Source organism: Mercenaria mercenaria, chromosome 10, assembly GCF_021730395.1.
Source record: "Mercenaria mercenaria strain notata chromosome 10, MADL_Memer_1, whole genome shotgun sequence".
Lineage (NCBI taxonomy): Eukaryota > Metazoa > Mollusca > Bivalvia > Venerida > Veneridae > Mercenaria > Mercenaria mercenaria.
Window position 1 is genome coordinate 79893352 of NC_069370.1, and position 17704 is coordinate 79911055.

At 35.1% G+C, this 17704-nt stretch overlaps 1 protein-coding gene across 5 annotated transcripts in view; it reads right to left on the bottom strand.

Moving 5' to 3' along the window:
* Nucleotides 1-672: 672 nt before the first annotated feature.
* Nucleotides 673-17704, bottom strand: part of LOC123561174 (uncharacterized) — a 138769-nt gene continuing 121737 nt past the window's right edge. For all 5 annotated transcript variants that reach the window (XM_053516579.1, XM_053516578.1, XM_053516580.1 and 2 more), the window contains 12 exons: nt 16645-16885; nt 15078-15189; nt 14052-14136; nt 12782-12949; nt 12090-12275; nt 11048-11092; nt 10133-10261; nt 9673-9739; nt 9056-9232; nt 7760-7909; nt 3819-4041; nt 673-3507 (listed from right to left, as the gene is read on the bottom strand). In XM_053516579.1, coding sequence (XP_053372554.1) covers nt 3268-3507; nt 3819-4041; nt 7760-7909; nt 9056-9232; nt 9673-9739; nt 10133-10261; nt 11048-11092; nt 12090-12275; nt 12782-12949; nt 14052-14136; nt 15078-15189; nt 16645-16885 — 1823 coding nt within the window. In that variant the 3' untranslated portion in view covers nt 673-3267. The remainder of the gene's footprint in view (nt 3508-3818; nt 4042-7759; nt 7910-9055; nt 9233-9672; nt 9740-10132; nt 10262-11047; nt 11093-12089; nt 12276-12781; nt 12950-14051; nt 14137-15077; nt 15190-16644; nt 16886-17704) is intronic.

A 17704-nucleotide genomic window follows, 5' to 3' on the forward strand; every position in this document is an offset into this window, starting at 1 on the left:
TACAATACGGCATTTTCGTTTTGTTGGGTTTGACGTCGCACCAACACAATTATAGGTCATATGGCGACTTTTCAGCTTCTATGGTGAAGGAAGACCCCAGGAGACATTCCGTGCTCTATTTCATCACGTGCAGGCAGCTGGATAAAACCACCGACCTTCCGTAAGCCAGCTGGATGGCTTCCTCATAGAATATATAGAATTCAATGCCCCGCGTGAGGCTCGAACCCACATAGGTGAGAGGCAAGTGATTTGAAGTCAACAACCTTAACCACTCGGCCACCGAGGACCCTTGATTTTTTTTTCAAATTTAATTTAGCAGCGTGTAATCATTAACAAGTGGATAAAATTGAGAGATTCCCTCAAACAAGAATTGTTGATTTGGGGTTTACAGCACACATCGGATACAGATTGTTTGCGCAATAAAGGACTAAAATTTTAGTTTCACATCTCCTTTTAACAAAAATATATTCATAAGGTATGGAAACAAAACTTTTACCTGCTGGAATTCCAGTGATACAGGAAACTCTGGTCTCTAACCATCATACAAAGGTAAGACAATGATTCAACTTCTTATTCCAGAATCAAGTGATACTCCTCATACATTTTGTCTAACACGTTACGTTCAAATGGCGAAATGTTTGCAATAAGTCTTACATAATATAACAAAACAGCTTATATTTCTATATTTTACTTTTTCTATGACATGTTTCTACATGAAATCAAACCCGAACGAATGACAAAATATCACAGACAATAAAGTTGAAATATTACTCTGAGCCTAAAATTAAAAAAATATACTAATCTTATATAAACTATATTTGAATAAACATCTGACTATGCAGTATGGTGTATGCTTAAACAATTTTAAACTGAAGCCTTGTCCAGTTTCGTACGAAACAGGACTCCGAATCATGATTGTTCAGAAAAAGCAATAACAATGTAGGCCTAGATCTAAAACATTTTCTAATGCATCTTGACAGTACTTCTAGAAAGACAAAATATTTATCAATATGGTAAATAAACGGCTATTTTTTGATTTCTATTGAAAACTTTTAAAAATAAATGTATGTATAAGCGAGCACATTAAAATGAAACTTATAAAACTTAACTCTGACAAGGAAATATTATATAAATATAGCACACGGAAAAAAAATACTTTGCTGTATGAATATAAGAAAACTGTTTTCCACAATTATACTGTTTGAATCATATGCTGTCTTATTGTAAAATGTGTTTTATCAGTCTTGATGAACATAATTGATATTTACATCAACAAATACAGTAACAACAATAAATTAACTATATAAATATATGTATATGCTATTCAAACAAATGCAAAACTACACTTATATGTTATACCCCAGTCACACATACGGCGCGGAAAGCTACGTCTAGCCACGGATAAAAACGTAGTAATCCGTATCGACCCGTATTGAAACGTACATGAGACGTACCTTAATGTAGTAAGCCGTATCAGTTCGTACCAATTCGTACGGGCTCAGGTACGGATCGATACGGGTTACTACGTTTCTATCCGTAGCTCGACGTAGCTATTTGCGCCGTATGTGTGACTGTGGTATTAAGACAAATTCAAAACAGATATAGTATGATAAGTTGAACGTACTTCAAATAACTTCCTGTTTTTCACGTGCAGTTGCTGGTACTTAGGTAGCGGAACCGTAATAACACTCGGCAATTTCCGTGTGATCACGTATTCTCATTTCGCAATTCGGAATTCTTCGGACATAATTGTAGCGTATTTCGTAATCCCGCTGAATGCAAAGATCGTATATTGAGAATGCATAAGTTTGTCTAAATGCATTACAGGTTCAAAACCTTATTCAGTGAACGTCCACATATTACTGATCAAAACAGATTCATTTGAAGTCGCCCCGATAACAGTTAGTGGCGATTGTAGTGGCAGATTGTAGGTCAATTTTGGATTTCGGAGGATAGTGTGAGATACAGAATATACTCCGATTCCTGAAGCTTAACACAAAGTGTGAGCACACTGCAAGGTATTTAAGTCCAATTCAAATATCCATCAGTTCTATATATGAAGATACAGTCTCAGGCTTGGTTTGAACCCACGACTTTCCGTTTGATAAGCCAGTTCAGAATCTATTGAGTTTTAGTTGACTCATATATCCATAAATATTAAAACTGACCACTTTTTATTTACATATACAGATGACGGTTTTTTCAACATCAAGTTGAATTTACCTCATTCTATCATAAACCTTCATTGCCACACATTTCATAAAAATATATACGCGTTCACGTACTCTTTGTAAAAATATAAAATATAAATCATTACTGTAACAGTACATACATGGACGGAATATGAGCGATTAATTGTTTATCATTTAAGCCTAATTGTTCAACACTACGAAGCATACACTACCGGAAAGAAAGAAAAATATCAAATGCTATTTCGTAATGAAACAATACATGCCATATCCTAATAGAGATTCATTTATAAGCGTATTTCTTATCATTGGAATGTAAATTTTACATCACTTTGGATACTTTAAATAATAGTTCCAAACTCAGAGCAAAAATTTATGTTATTTTTTCGGATATCTATCACATTCTCATGTTCTTTCTCAGCTGACTGACGTTACAGCTGAGAGTAACTTCAATGTCACGTGTCGTAGTAAGTAAATATTCGAAATTAAAGATTACGTTTTTCTCTAAGTCTAAAATTATTATCAAATTTATTAATCCAGAGTACGGAATTAAGATATTTATTTACTTGGGCAATGTCTTTCTACAATAATCTTCAATTTCTGTACATCTGCTTCATAAATATAATGAATTATTTATTTGTAATCACATTAAACATAACTGAATTTGTTTATATAATCAGGCATAATCTGCTCTTGATACATCAGCATGCCATGAAATGCCAACCTCATGTCGAATTGCAAAGTTTTTTGGTCCGGCGCCCATCATCACGTCATACAAATAGGTTTTAAAAGAGATTTGTTTTGTGTTAGAACAACAGACACCAGAAAAATAAGTAATAACAGAGTTAATATTCTGAACTATGTACATCTTACTGAACAGATTCTGTAAATGAAAACTAGTTCTTTTGCAAGATATAATATCTATCAAACTATTTTGTTTTGAGCATTTTTCATAAACAACTCTTTCATTAATATCTACAAATTCCATCTATATATCTGTTCGGAACGTCACACAAGCCTGACTACTGTCTGTGCATTATCGTTACTAAATATATCAACAATCGTCAACTATCGTGAACTACCGTAAATCTTCGTCGGATTCTACTTCTATTCTCCTTATATTGAACGGCGGCTGTTCGTCGTCATTCATTCCGGAATACTGATGTCTCGGCTCCTCATAATCATCATCGTAACTCTTCGGTCTGCGTCGTGACCTTGACCTTTCCTTGTCACGTGACCTTGAGGAATGCCCAGATCTCTGATGTTGATCTCTGGTAGGCGATTGGTCGAGAAAATCCTCGTATTGAGAAGGTACAACCTGAAATCATGGTTTTATCAGATTTCAAACTGAGCTTGTTTAGGCGCATTTTTCTGAGTAAGTTGATTTCACCACGGAATGAATGTGTGTAAATAGGTTTGCTTTTACAAATATGATACGAGTTCATCAATGATGATTTTGCGAATTGAATACACCTGAATCAACATAAACAGATAAAATGGGAGATAGTGAAAAAGTTCCAGTAAATGGTCTAGAAAAAGACACACATTCCTAATTTAATATAATAATTGAATAATAATTGTAAAGGTAAAGAAACAGTTACATTACAATGTTCAATGTCACTGCCTTACCTGAACTCTAGGCTGTTCCAGGGCAGACGATGGTCTAAGTATTACATCAGCTGGCGGCTGAGACACTATACGTGGCATCGGTGCCAGCGCCTTCGGCAGTGGTCCTCTAACATGTATATTGACCGGTTCCATGTCCTCGTTGTCATAGTGACGTCGTGACCTTCTCTCCGAGGTGGAACGATCTTTACGTTGCCTCTTCCTGCGTCTCTTCTGTTTAGGTTTCCTAAATTTAGAATTGATTTTACATACATTGTACAACAAAATTGCCCTCGATTGGACATTTCAAACCACAGGAGCTCGAGGTAGGGAACGCAGATTTTTCTGGCTTATCCGGCCTTTATGTATTGACAGAGCTTACGGCCTTTACGAATATGATCCAAATTTTCCATAATCTCAACTTTTAAAAATTACTCACAAACTCGGGTATACTAAAAAAACAAAAGGAGTGACATCCGCCATATTATCCGCAACGTTCGGTTAGAGTAACGTCCCTTCGGCGCGGCTTGATTTTTATTATATTTTGGTTCCTCATTTTATCGCCCGGCCCATTATTAAACCGGAAACAAGAGTATTATCCGGTGCAGCGCCAAATTCAAATTGTCTTAGTAAACAAACGTCGATTTTTTTTGAAACACTATGGAAACTAAAGTAAATTTAGTCAAATGGTAAGAAAAAGTAAAGAAAAAGACATATTCTTCTCATCTGTAATGTAATATACCAAATAAACTGCTGTACTGTATGGATCAAAATTGTGAATTTTTGTAAACTTTATCATGATAATTTAGAATGTTTTCTATGCATGGACATTAAGATGAGGTTATAATCTTATGCATGAAACAGTACAAACTGAACAATAAGCTCCCCAGTCCCCAAAAACATACTCCACCACCACACTCTCCCCCACCTTTATTACTATATAGGTATATACTACTCAGGTGTTTGGTGCACCAGTTCTGTAATAAGGTTCCTGATGAAATATTTAATTTTGCAAAAAAATAAATCACCCTTTAGATTATTGTAATTTAAAAGTTTAGTCCTTACAAATAACGGAGAAAACGTTCCGATATGAAAAGTTTGAAGATGGCTGAAATTTACACTTGAAAATGCACAAACACAATGGATTCGTGATGATGAGATCTAGCTACCATTCTGTGTGTATTATGGAAAAAGATATAATTGAGCTGCGCCACGGGAAAACCAACATAGTGGCTTTGCGACCAGCATGGATCCAGACCAGCCTGCACATCCGTGCAGTCTGGTCAGGAACAGCATAGTTCCTGACCTGACTGTACGGATGAACAAGTTGGTCTGGATCCATGCTGGTTGCAAAGCTACGATGTTGGTATTCTTGTGGCGCGGCTCAATATATTTGATATTGATTTTCATACCAAGTGGGCATGAGTGTGTGTGTGTTTGTGTAAGGGTTGAGGGGCTGGTTTGGTGACTGGTAGGTTAATGTAACTGTATCAATAATAATAAAGTTTTATATTGTACTAGCATCAAGAAGCAAATAGTAAGGTTTAATTTCAAAAGTAACTTTTACTATTTCAGTAAATGTGATATTTTACACATGCACATTTGATCAGTATATCAACATTTTATAACTTCTTGCAGTACCCTCATTAAATGTCTTTATCTGTATACATACATGTATCTACAGGTTTGTTTTTCAAGTATAATCATCCAAGCAACACTGTGTACAGTCTTTCTGGATTGTTATTTTAATAAAATTTTGATAAAAAGAAATAATCATGCTTGATTAAATGCATGTTTGTCCATTCTTATTTTCTCACACACACTATCATTAATAAGTGTAAGATAACAGGTTTTGATCTTCTGTACAGGTTGCAGGAAAATGTGGATCAGTGTGAGAACAAGGTCCACTGCCCTCCAAAGAAATCTCACACCTGCTCAATTTGACCAAGGTGAACAAAATACCTGTAATTTTTTTTTCCAATTATTTTGCAATTTTCAGTTTATTCCTGTTGAACTGATAATTGTTATTTTAAAAATGGCTAACATTTATTAAATTTTAAAGTTTTTATTTAACAAAACCAAAGGGTGAGTGGGGTGAAGTTTGTCCCCATGGTCAAACTGAACATGGTTTAGGTGGGAGTTGTCTGAGGGAATTTGCCAAAATATATACAGATATTTCCTTTGATTTATGGAGACAAGTTTAGGAAGAAACATCTGTTGAAAGATTTAAAGAACAAATAACTACACCATTCTCCTGGTAAAGAACTGAGGTACAAGATTACTTATGATGTCAATATTTTATGCCAATTCAAAGAATTAATTTAGATCTATATGGAGTTGGAGAAAAAAAAATCAGTAGTAATATTATTAACAATAATTTGTTGATGTATGCTGTGATTCAATCAGGTTTGCATTTTGACAATGATTGCATTTGAAATTCTGAAAAATTATGTGGTGTACAGGTTTGAATTATCAAAATATAGGAGAAAAGTTTAAGATAAAATATTTTCTATGTTATTCCTAATACTTGTCTCCAGGCTTACTGTTTACTTCACCTATTTCATAACAATATTTGTTCATCTTTCTTCTTTAAAATACTTGATGAAAACTGATATCAAATATATTGAGCCGCGCCACAAAAATACCAACATCGTGGATTTGCAACCAGCATGGATCCAGACCAACTTGCGCATCCGCACAGTCAGGTCAGGAACTATGCTGTTCACTTTCAAAGCCTATCGCAATTAGAGAAACCGTTAGTGAACAGCATGGATCCTGACCAGACTGCACAGTTGGGCAGGCTGGTCTGGATCCATGCTGGTCTCAAAGCCACTATGTTGGTTTTCTCGTGGCCAACTCAATTATACCTTTTTCTATAATACACACAGAATGGAAGCTAGATCTCATCATCACGAATCCATTGTGTTTGTGCATTTTCAAGTGTAAATTTCAGCCATCTTCGACTCCAAACTTTTCACATCGGAACGTTTTCTCCGTTATTTTTAAGGGCTAAACTTTTAAATTACAATGATCTATATAGAGTGATTTATTTTTTTGCAAAAATAAATATTTCATCAGGAACCTTGTTACAGAACTGGTGCACCAAACACCTGAGAAGTATATACCTATATAGTAATAAAGGTGGGGGAGAGTGTGGTGGTGGAGTATGTTTTTGGGGACTGGGGAGCTTATTGTTCAGTTTGTACTGTTTCATGCATAAGATTATAACCTCATCTTAATGTCCATGCATAGAAAACATTCTAAATTATCATGATAAAGTTTACAAAAATTCACAATTTTTTGATCCATACAGTACAGCAGTTTATTTGGTGTATTACATTACAGATGAGAAGAATATGTCTTTTTCTTTACTTTTTCTTACCATTTGACTAAATTTACTTTAGTTTCCATGGTGTTTCAAAAAGTTGAGATTATGGAAAATTTGGATCATATTCGTAAAGGCCGTAAGCTCTGTCAATACATAAAGGCCGGATAAGCCAGAAAAATCTGCGTTCCCGACCTCGAGCTCCTGTGATTTCAAACGTGAATACTCCATTACTCAGAACAAAACAAGCGGACCTACTGTATATTACGACTGTGAAATACAGTTGAAAAACATGTTTTCTTGTATTAAATACATCTAACGTAACTGTACGATTCTATTAATTAGCGAATATTACCTGCCGCTAAGTTCTGTATAGCAATTGCATTAAAATGGTAAAAACCGCCTAACTTTTGTAATTTTCATCCAAAATCCCACTGCAAGTAAATAAATAGACATAGATCTAGATATATACTAATGATTTACAAACAGAATACTTTACAAGAACGTCTTAGTTCAACTGAACTTTAACCCCTGTGTACACTATAATGCCATTACACGTCGATATTTAAGACATTATCTTCATAATAACATAGCTCACAACTTCATCGCATTTTAAAATGTTAAACAAAATACTTCTTACACATAAACGTCTTCTTCCATTTCGTTCTGGTAGTGTAGTTCACGAGGCGATGACGTCATCACAGGATCACGTGGCGTACGTCCTGATCGTGGCAGAGATACACTCAAGTTCTGTCCACCATTTGATACATACATGGACTTTCTCTTAATCCTAAATTATAGTGCGTTATAAGTTCAAACTAACAGAGAATTTACTATAGAAATACATGAATACATGTATTACACTATTTCTTGTTTTCAGCAGTCGGTTTTAAAGTTCATTCAGGGCTTATGGTGTGTTGTTGTATGTCTTTCTGACTTACAATAAAACTTATCTTACCTTATATAGTTTTCTAAAAAAGATTTTTGTATATTTAATGCTGTTCTGCAAGTGTCATAAACCGAAAGTAATGACGTAACGTCATTTATCCGGATACCGTAGAATTAATGTTGGATTCGGCATATGGAAATGAAAATCAAGTTACTAATTAGCTCTAATGGCAAACTTTTGAGTAAATTCATTTATACAGCAACGTTACAATCTCTAAAAGAATATAATATTAAAAAGTTTCTCACGCAGAATAACTCAAATGATGTCTCAAAATTGGCTTGAAATCTGAGGATCTTTATTTACTGGCAAATATTACAAAAACAAGCACCCATACCTACACATAATTGTTTCACCATATTTTAGACCATATATTTATTTACCACTGTGTGATGTTTGACTAAAATCTTCATTATAGAAACATGTCTATTCGAGAATATATGCCTCCATTGCAAAAATATGTCTGAAGTCAAAATGTTTCAAATCAGTCTAGCAAACAAAATCAAGCACACAACCCTGCCTTTTTTATTTTCCACATTTTCAAGGTACATTCCGAAATTAAAAAATCAGGATTGAATCAATGAAGAGAACAAATTTGTCCGGACCTGCAAAACAACATTAAGTAGTAACAGAGTAGAACTCTTGTATGGTATTCATGCCGGACTGTTTTTCAGTACAAGATAAAGTCGAACCGACGTAATTGTATAAAGATTTCATCTCAGAGCTAGGTTAAAAAAGCCTTTTGAGTCGTAATTATTTCTTTTGTAGGCTTGTGGTCAAACTCCAAACAGTGATTACCCGTTCTTGCCACAAATTAATTTTTTTTCTATTTTATTTTTCGTTTTATCACCAACTTTAGAATTAATCTGTTAAAAATAGTGGATATAAGAATCATTGTGATGTCAGAGATGTGTTGTGCGTTGTTCTAAAGGTGATTACAATGCTCAAAGTTTCCAGCGTTTCTACTTTTCTATACTGAAAAATACATACTTTCCATTCATCTTCTCGTTGAACACAGGTACGTGCACAGAGATGTCAGTCTTTACTGACCCTGTCTCGTCTGAAAGAGGAGGCTCTACAAACGGCACTCTGTCCATCGGCTTTCCTTTCTTTTCCCGAATATCTTGTAGGTTATAGCTAACAAACTGCATATTGTGGTCGCCGTATCTTCGAAAAGGAAGGGTAGCGTGTTATCATATTTAGAAAGAAGTCATTTTATCTGACGTTTCTAGTACAATATTCAACGTTAACATTCCTTCATGTACATACTTCATGTACTATGTACATACACTTGAATATCAATTTCAGAAGCATACAGATTAATGAAAATAAGAACAAAAAGTAAGGTTTTCCTATTGTCAACAGGAAGCAGGAAATGTATGCATGAACTTTATAAACAATAAAATCCAAAATAACATTAACGACTTTAATGACTGCGCAAGCCGAAAATTTTATCAATATATAATTGTATGAATTAAACTCGTTTCCAGAACCATCTGGGGTGACAAAGTTAAGTTATCCAGATCCAGGCAGCAAATTCGTTTATTAACAAATTTGTAATAGCGCCAATTTATTGTAACAGAAGAATCAGTAATGTAATTACATACTTCCTTGCATAGTAGCCGTCCTTCACTGTAGGGGAGACAACTTGCTTCTTCTTAGACAAGCATGGTACTGTAACATAAATAAAACGGAAAAACGATAAGTATGTACTTTTATTTTGCCAGACTTTATTATTATATAACTAGTCAAGGATCTGTCAGGAATGACATTTAAATAATTATATTAATCTTCAAGGTCAGATAATGTAGTTTTTTTTTGTTACAAGATAATAATAAAAAATCCTTAGACCTGTCTGATACTTATCCTTTTTTTTTATGAACATGAAATTGCTTTTCAACGCATGTGTGTACCTTCCACAATGTACTGCAGTAGACTTACGCTCGTTCGAAGGTGGAAACAGAAATAAACAATTCACGATTTCTGTAGCAAATATTAAGAGGGAAATATATATCAATTTACGGTTTAATTTACTACAAAACTATAAAACATTTAGTGTTTGCTTACCTAACTCTTTGCAGCAACAGAAACATATTATAAGGATGATGATGCTGAGGCCGAGGATCACACCCAGCACTACGGCAACAATAACACCAACACTGAGACCACTCTCCTCAGTCGCGGCACCAGCACGCGCTGTAAATAGATATGAAATAATCATGTTTCTTTTCATTAAAGCTGACTATAGGTGTACATAACAGACTATATCCAGCAAAAGGCCAAGACTACTACTGTTTTCGGCTGGGTCTCCAACATTTGCACAATGGTTCGTTTCATTTCTGATGACAAGCCTTAATATATGACTCAATAATTGCCTTTTATCTTTGATGATTAAAAGATATCCTGTGCTAGTAGGTCACTGATACTATTATTCTAACACTTATACAGTCATATAATTCACAAGTTTGTATCACACATTTAACGCTTACTTTATTCTAACTGACAAATTTGTCACGTATACTTCATGTGAGCGTAAACCGAAGCACGTGCTACATTTCCACCACATGAAGATAAAGTACAATTGTAATGCAACAATAGCTAGAATGATATTTAATTACAAATCTGAGGGCTAGTTGAAACATACAAGAGCACTGCATGATCATCGTGCATGGGGTTACATGAACTTTTCGATCCGTTTGAGACTTTACCGATTATTCCAAAGTCTACAGCAATTTTATACGAATGCATATCTGTGAGAACTGTAACATATAGATCTATTCAATTAAGTAATATCAAATTAACCTTCTTCCTAAAGAATTTTTCATAAAACTGGTACATGTCATATGGTTTAGTTTATGTTACACTTGTGCGCCAGAATTCAAATTTTAGAAAAAAAAGTGTGTGTGAACTTCTTTTATCGCGCTAAATGAAATGAAACAATACTCAAATGTTTTTATCTGTAATAAAACTTGAAATACTTACGTGTTGTTTGAGATGCCTCTGTGGTTGTTGTCAGGCTCTCAGGAGCTGCAAGGTATAGTTTCATGAAAACAATATCAGTATTTGGGCATGTCCTGCAAACTTGGATCAGTAAGTATTTGATGCAATAAATTCATATTTGTCTCAATTTTCAAAACCCTATTTGATATAGATTTGTGAAAAAAAGAAAATTACTTATAATGTTTAGCAAAAAGACATTACTGAGCACTTTGTGAGTAGTTAAAGTTTATAATCATTTAAGACAGAATTTAGAGTTAGGGATAGCATCACAGTATAACTGAACTAAACAAAGGTAATTCAAATATGAATTAAACACACATGTAAATAGTAATTAAAAACACTTTGGGTGTACGAGGTTGTAGGTTCCATCCCCTGCCGCATCATACCAAAATAAAATGTGAAACATCTCACTACATTCTTACGACATAAGAGTGTAACAGAAATCCCAAGTACCTGAGGAGATTCTAACCAGGGTCGCACTGGTGAAAGAACAATGTCATAACCACTGAGCCAAAGAGTCTACTCCCTGACGAAGCTGTCAGAGATTGGGTTATGGGTAAGTGACCGTAACACTATCACCTTCAAATGAGTAAACGTCTATGATGACGTGAATGCCATTTTGCTTAGAACCTTTTTAGGCACTACATAAAGTCCATATACCAGACGAGTTACCTTCAGTCATAACAGATGTTAAAGAGGGTAGAAATTTAAAGACGAAAAATCCCAAATGCCTTTGGTGGGATTCGGTCTCACGGTTGGAAGGCCAATGCTCTAACCACTAAGCCAAAGCGTCGACTCACTGACGCAGTTGTCAGAGATTGGCTTTAAGCTTACAGGCTATGCGTAAGTGATCGTAACAACATATTTCACTTGCTTACATTGTGCTTAACGTAAAAAGGGCAACCGTCAAACCCTTGTGACATAGGATCCCATCTGGAATGATGTGTCCTGAGTGATTATTACAAGTTGTAGAATTTGATTCACAACCGACCTAAATAAATGAGTATAAAACAGAAGCACTTACTGACACAGAAACTGGCCCCTGTTGAGCCCGCACCAGCTGTTGTCAGGCCAAGAGGACATGGTTTACAGCTTAATTTACCCGATCCGTTCTGGTAATACCCAACCCCGCAGCTCCTACAAGTTCCTTGATTGATATTGAGACTCGGATTATTCGGGACTTCATAATAACTCCCAGGAAGGCAGTTTGCTGCAATGTCATGAGAAGTTGGTTCAACATGTTTAAGTGTATTGAACTAAAAACATAATCATAACATATTGTACAGACAATTCATTTTTATTCTAAGAGCATTAAAACAAGGAATACAGTAACCTGATTAATGTTGAAGCTTAATGTACAATGATGCTTGTCACATATGACATTTTGCCATTTTCATTTGCAAGCCACTGTACTCTATTTTACCAAAATAAAGGGTTAGGATTAGAAGACCATCATAACTTTTAAACAGTGTTAATTTTTCTTTTAAGTCAAGTGTAGCACAGAGCCGACTTTACAAACTACTTTCTTCTATCTATAAAGTCCTTATACTGCAGGTGAAAATAACACAAAATTGTTTAAATGCAACACTACATCACTGGACTTATCAAAGCTACTTTTGGTCTCATGTACAGTACATTTGCCATACAAGACAGCAAGCATGCACCATACATTATAGAATATATGTCATTTCACCACTTTAATCACTGAATACATACTAATACAGTAGCTTTGATCCTTGGCACCTTCTGCAGGCGTTGTCGCACTCCCAGAACAGGAAGTACACCCGGAAACGAGGCTTGTCAGATCACTGCGATACGAGCCAGTGGCACACCTCTTGCATGATTTTGTCGGCGAATCATAGAAAGTTCCCCTTCCACATAACACTGCAATATTTCAGCGTTACACTTTAGTACATACATGTACATTATATAATTATGATTTCTCTGGTCAACATTACGACCGAATCTCAAGTGTAATACAGATGTCTGCTCATTTTACAAAAAATACTTGCATTACATTGAAATGTATGCATGATATGTTTTGTTATGAAGTATCGTATGTGTAACGTGTTTTTAATGTATCAGTGCTATTTTAATTACATTAAATTGTACACATTCAAATGAATGCATGAATTTTGAATAAAATGTTGAAAATTCTGAAACTATAACTTCATTGCGAAATCTTAAAGATTTGAAGGCTCTTGATTTCGACCAGAATGGCTTGATTTCGACCAGAATGGCTATTTCAGAAAGATTTCAAATCTTTATAGATATATTGCCAAGAGCTGCAACTGTTCTATTGGATTTAATTTCGTGGATTGTCAAAACCTGACATAACTCACAAACACATCGCATCATGTTAAGATTATCAATTTAATTCTGGAAATGTATTTTTAACAAATTTACCAACGCAGCACTTCAGTTGATATATCGCAATAATCTGCTTTTGTTAAACATATAAATATTTCTAAGAATAAATAAAGTAGAGGTACAACACGCCTGAACACCAGATAGGTTATAACTGTATTTATTTATAGATCAACTAGTTTCGGTTCAATATGAACCTTCATCAGGATCTTATAAAATATTTATAAATATTTCAAGAAAGTCAAATGCCACGATTTATTTTTAAGTCACAAAATTCCAGATACAAGTTTTTTTTGCGTTTATCTAACAAGCGAATTTCATTTAATATAGCTGGGATGAAGACAACATTACAGGCGTAAAAAGTAATTTTCCTTTTCTGTTATGATTTTTTGACCTTCATTCGTTCCATCACAAAATGAAGACATTTTTTGTTTGTTTCTTGGACTTTTTAAAAATGGGTTTATGTGGAAAATGTATAAAATTATATTGAGGCATATGTTTCGATTATCTAAAATTCGAAATGTAGCTACCAGCATACCATTGTATATTTTCAAAGATATTTTAAAGGTATTAGCAAAATACTAGAGCTAGGTGTTGCGTGCGTAGGACGTGAACTTACCACATTTTCCGTTAGACACCATATATCCTGGCGCACATTCTGGTGTGAAAGATGCATCAAAAGTTGACAAGTCTGGTGATATAGTCTGCAACATATTTATAACTGTTTTATTAATACTTACTCTGCTAAATTTCTATAATGAACTTGTCCATCTTTCAATTTGAACAGTACCATTAACTGTTAAAAGGGGGTGAATACCAAAAAGATACTGACTGAATAACGAACAGTGTAGATCATGACCAGACTGCATGGATGTGCATGCTGATCACAATTTGCACTGGTCACAAAGGCAGAATCAATCGTGTCCAGTATGATAAGGGTTAAAATAGTACTCATATTCAATCTGTCAAATACATGCAGACATATCTACGTAAAATTATGCATGTCAAGCACATTGAAAGGTTGCATTAATCTGTGTACATCATAAGAAATACAGACTTCACTTTAATGCAACTTTTAACATTGAAAATTTCAACACTGTACTTACCAGTTCCAAGCGTCATTTTACCTTTACAGTGACAATTTTGGAAATCAATGAGAATATATTGTAAACAAACCAATCAAGCACCTTTTCACTTTTGATTTCCTCTGAATAGGTTCCAATGGAAGTACTAACCCTTATCATGCTGGACACGACTGATTCTGCCTTTTCGACTAGTGCAGATCAATATCAGCCTGCACATCCATCAGTGTGATCATGATCTGCACTATTCGCCATTCAGTCAGTATCTTTTGGGTATGCACCCCTTTTAACAGTTAATGGTACTGTCAAAATTAAAAGATGGACAGGTTCATTACAGAAATTTAGCAGGGTTAGGGCTAAAGATATTTAGCACAATAAATGTAAAACAGAACCACACAAGGCAAAGCAGGTTACCTGTATTAGATTGTAGCATAAATAAATATATCACATAGAACTTTATTAGTTAAGTAATTACGCCTTTCTAAGCAAACAGAAACATATTTACATGATTTGATATTAAAGTCAATGAACAGTCAAGTACAAGTGTTTGGAAAGTCATTTACCATATTTGAATTGCTGTTAGTAGCTCTATAGTCAAATGCTTGAAAATCTCCAACTGCAATTTTGAGCAGTTCTTCTGTAGTAACACTGGCCCCTTCATATCTCATTGTAGAACTGAAATGGTGTAAAATTTTATTTTTGTTACACATCAAATGCAGATGTTATGAAGAAGTATTACTAGTCAAATGTGTACTTAATGACATTTTGTTTCCATATAAGTTGGTTTTTAAGTCATAATGACATAATTTTAGGTCACTTTTTGATGGTGGAGGAAGACACAAAGTGGTCAAGCAGCAAGTATTTCAGATGCTTTAAAGAACACTTCATCAAAGCAACCCTCTGAACTAACAAGATGTATAACAATATTTTCACTACACATTTTGCACAAGCATTAGGACTGTTTCATTTCTGTTGTTGCGTCTAAAGGCACATCAACACTGTTATGAGTCGCATTGCGACTTTCCAGCTTTTACTGGTGAAGTAGGCTAAGACCCAAGATGCTCCTTCAGTGATTACTTCAGGCACAAGTAACCTCTCTAAGCCCGATGTAGGGATTCCGTGCACGAAAAACCCTGCTCCCCAAGCGTGTCGAACCTGAAGGCAGCAGCATGCAGCAAGTGATTTTAAATCAATTACGGTAACCACTACAGTTACTGTCCTTCAATTAACACAGACATATATTTTATATGTCTGTTTTATTACTTTGATAAAATCTAGTAACAGGGTTAAACAGGCATGACATCTTGCCATTAATAATTTAAATCATGTTAGCTCTACTGTATCCAGGATTGCAAATTTGTAGGGGAGGCAATTTTGACCTCATTGCTGATGGTAGTTTGAAACCTTATAAGGAATGTTGTTGTGTTTTATGCGAGGACTCACGAATGATCCACCGCTCTACCAAGGTGCTCGCCTGAGCCTGAATTAATGCATGAAGTTGCAACAAGCATCTTGCTCCATCAGTTTCAATACGACTTAAATAAATTTGTAGGGGAGGCAATTTTGACCTCATTGCTGATGGTAGTTTGAAACCTTATAAGGAATGTTGTTGTGTTTTATGCGAGGACTCGCGAATGATCCACCGCTCTACCAAGGTGCTCGCCCGAGCTTGAATTAATGCACGAAGTTGCAACAAGCATCTTGCTTCATCAGTTTCAATACGACTTAAATAAATTTATTTATAAAGGAAAATGTCTGGTAAATCTCGTTCTTACCAGCGTACTGCCATGTATTACGCAGTAAAGGAATAGACAGGATCACTCTTATGTGTCGTTCCTGCTATGTCACATTCGCATGGTTCTAAAACATTTTTTCATCCATGGATAAGAAAATCTTTTAGTTAATGAATTGTAAAACAGAATACTGAGTAGCAGTTAACAAATATTACTCAAAACACAGTATGTGTGAGTCTCTTTTGGAAACTAGGAAAAATATATGCACACTTACAAAAACATGCTTTTAGACTGATGTAAAATATTCTCTTTACACAGTTTGTTATAACTCCAATACAAAATCTTGATTTCCTTTCAATTCAACACAGAAACTCAGAAAGTAGAACAATTAGTTTACCTTAATATGCCAAAATCAATGGACACACGTATGCTATTGTCTACGCAGCTGAACGCAGAAAGCAGGGGTCCGATGCAACTGTTGGAAAGACATAACTCATTGTTGGGTTGTTGATCATTCAGTTCATCAAACTTAGCACGAACTGCCACTCTATAGTGATTAAGTATAGAATTGTCACAGAGGTCGAGGTTTGAGACAGCCGTCAAGCTTAAAGTCACCCTTTCTGTAATATCTGTCGTATCTAGCATGAAACAAAAGATGTAACAATTACGTTTAAATATGAAACAATGAATATATAACATACTTATGTGTATATACATCTGATAATCATTTCATGTCTACTTATAAACATCCCCGACAACAGTTAATGTTATATAATCAGTCTATAGTGAACAAACGTTGTAAGGGCTTATAAGCAAAAAAAAAACATTGTGTACTTTTTATTTATAGTAAAGAATTTAATATTGCGATTTTACGGATTTTTCGTAAAAATGTTCTAAGTAAACACTGTTTTCATAAATACATTCTGTACGCTTTTTTACATTTAAAACAAATGTTGATTAGTGTCAGACATAATATGTGGTTCTTTTTGATAATGTACCTAATGAATCAGCGTATATTTTGGGCATCTTAAAATTGTAAAATGCCCGCCCGCTTAGCTCAGTAGGTAAGAGCTTTGGTCTACGGATCTCGGGGTCGCGAGTTCGATCCTCGGGCGGGGCGTATTTCTCCGTGACTACTTGATAAACGACATTGTGTCTGAAATCATTAGTCCTCCACCTCTGATTCATGTTGGGAAGTTGGCAGTTACTTGCGGAGAACAGGTCTGATCTGGTACAGAATCCAGGAATACTGGTTAGGTTAACTGCCCGCCGTTACATGACTGAAATACTGTTGAAAAACGGTGTTAAACCCAAAACAAACAGTTTTATCTGACCTTAATATGTTAAGAGATCATGTTGAGTCGTGACAGTGAAACGGGACTATTTGAGCCCGCCCGCTTAGCTCAGTAGAGAGAGCGTTGGTCTACGGATCATGGGGTCGCGTGCTCAATCCTCGG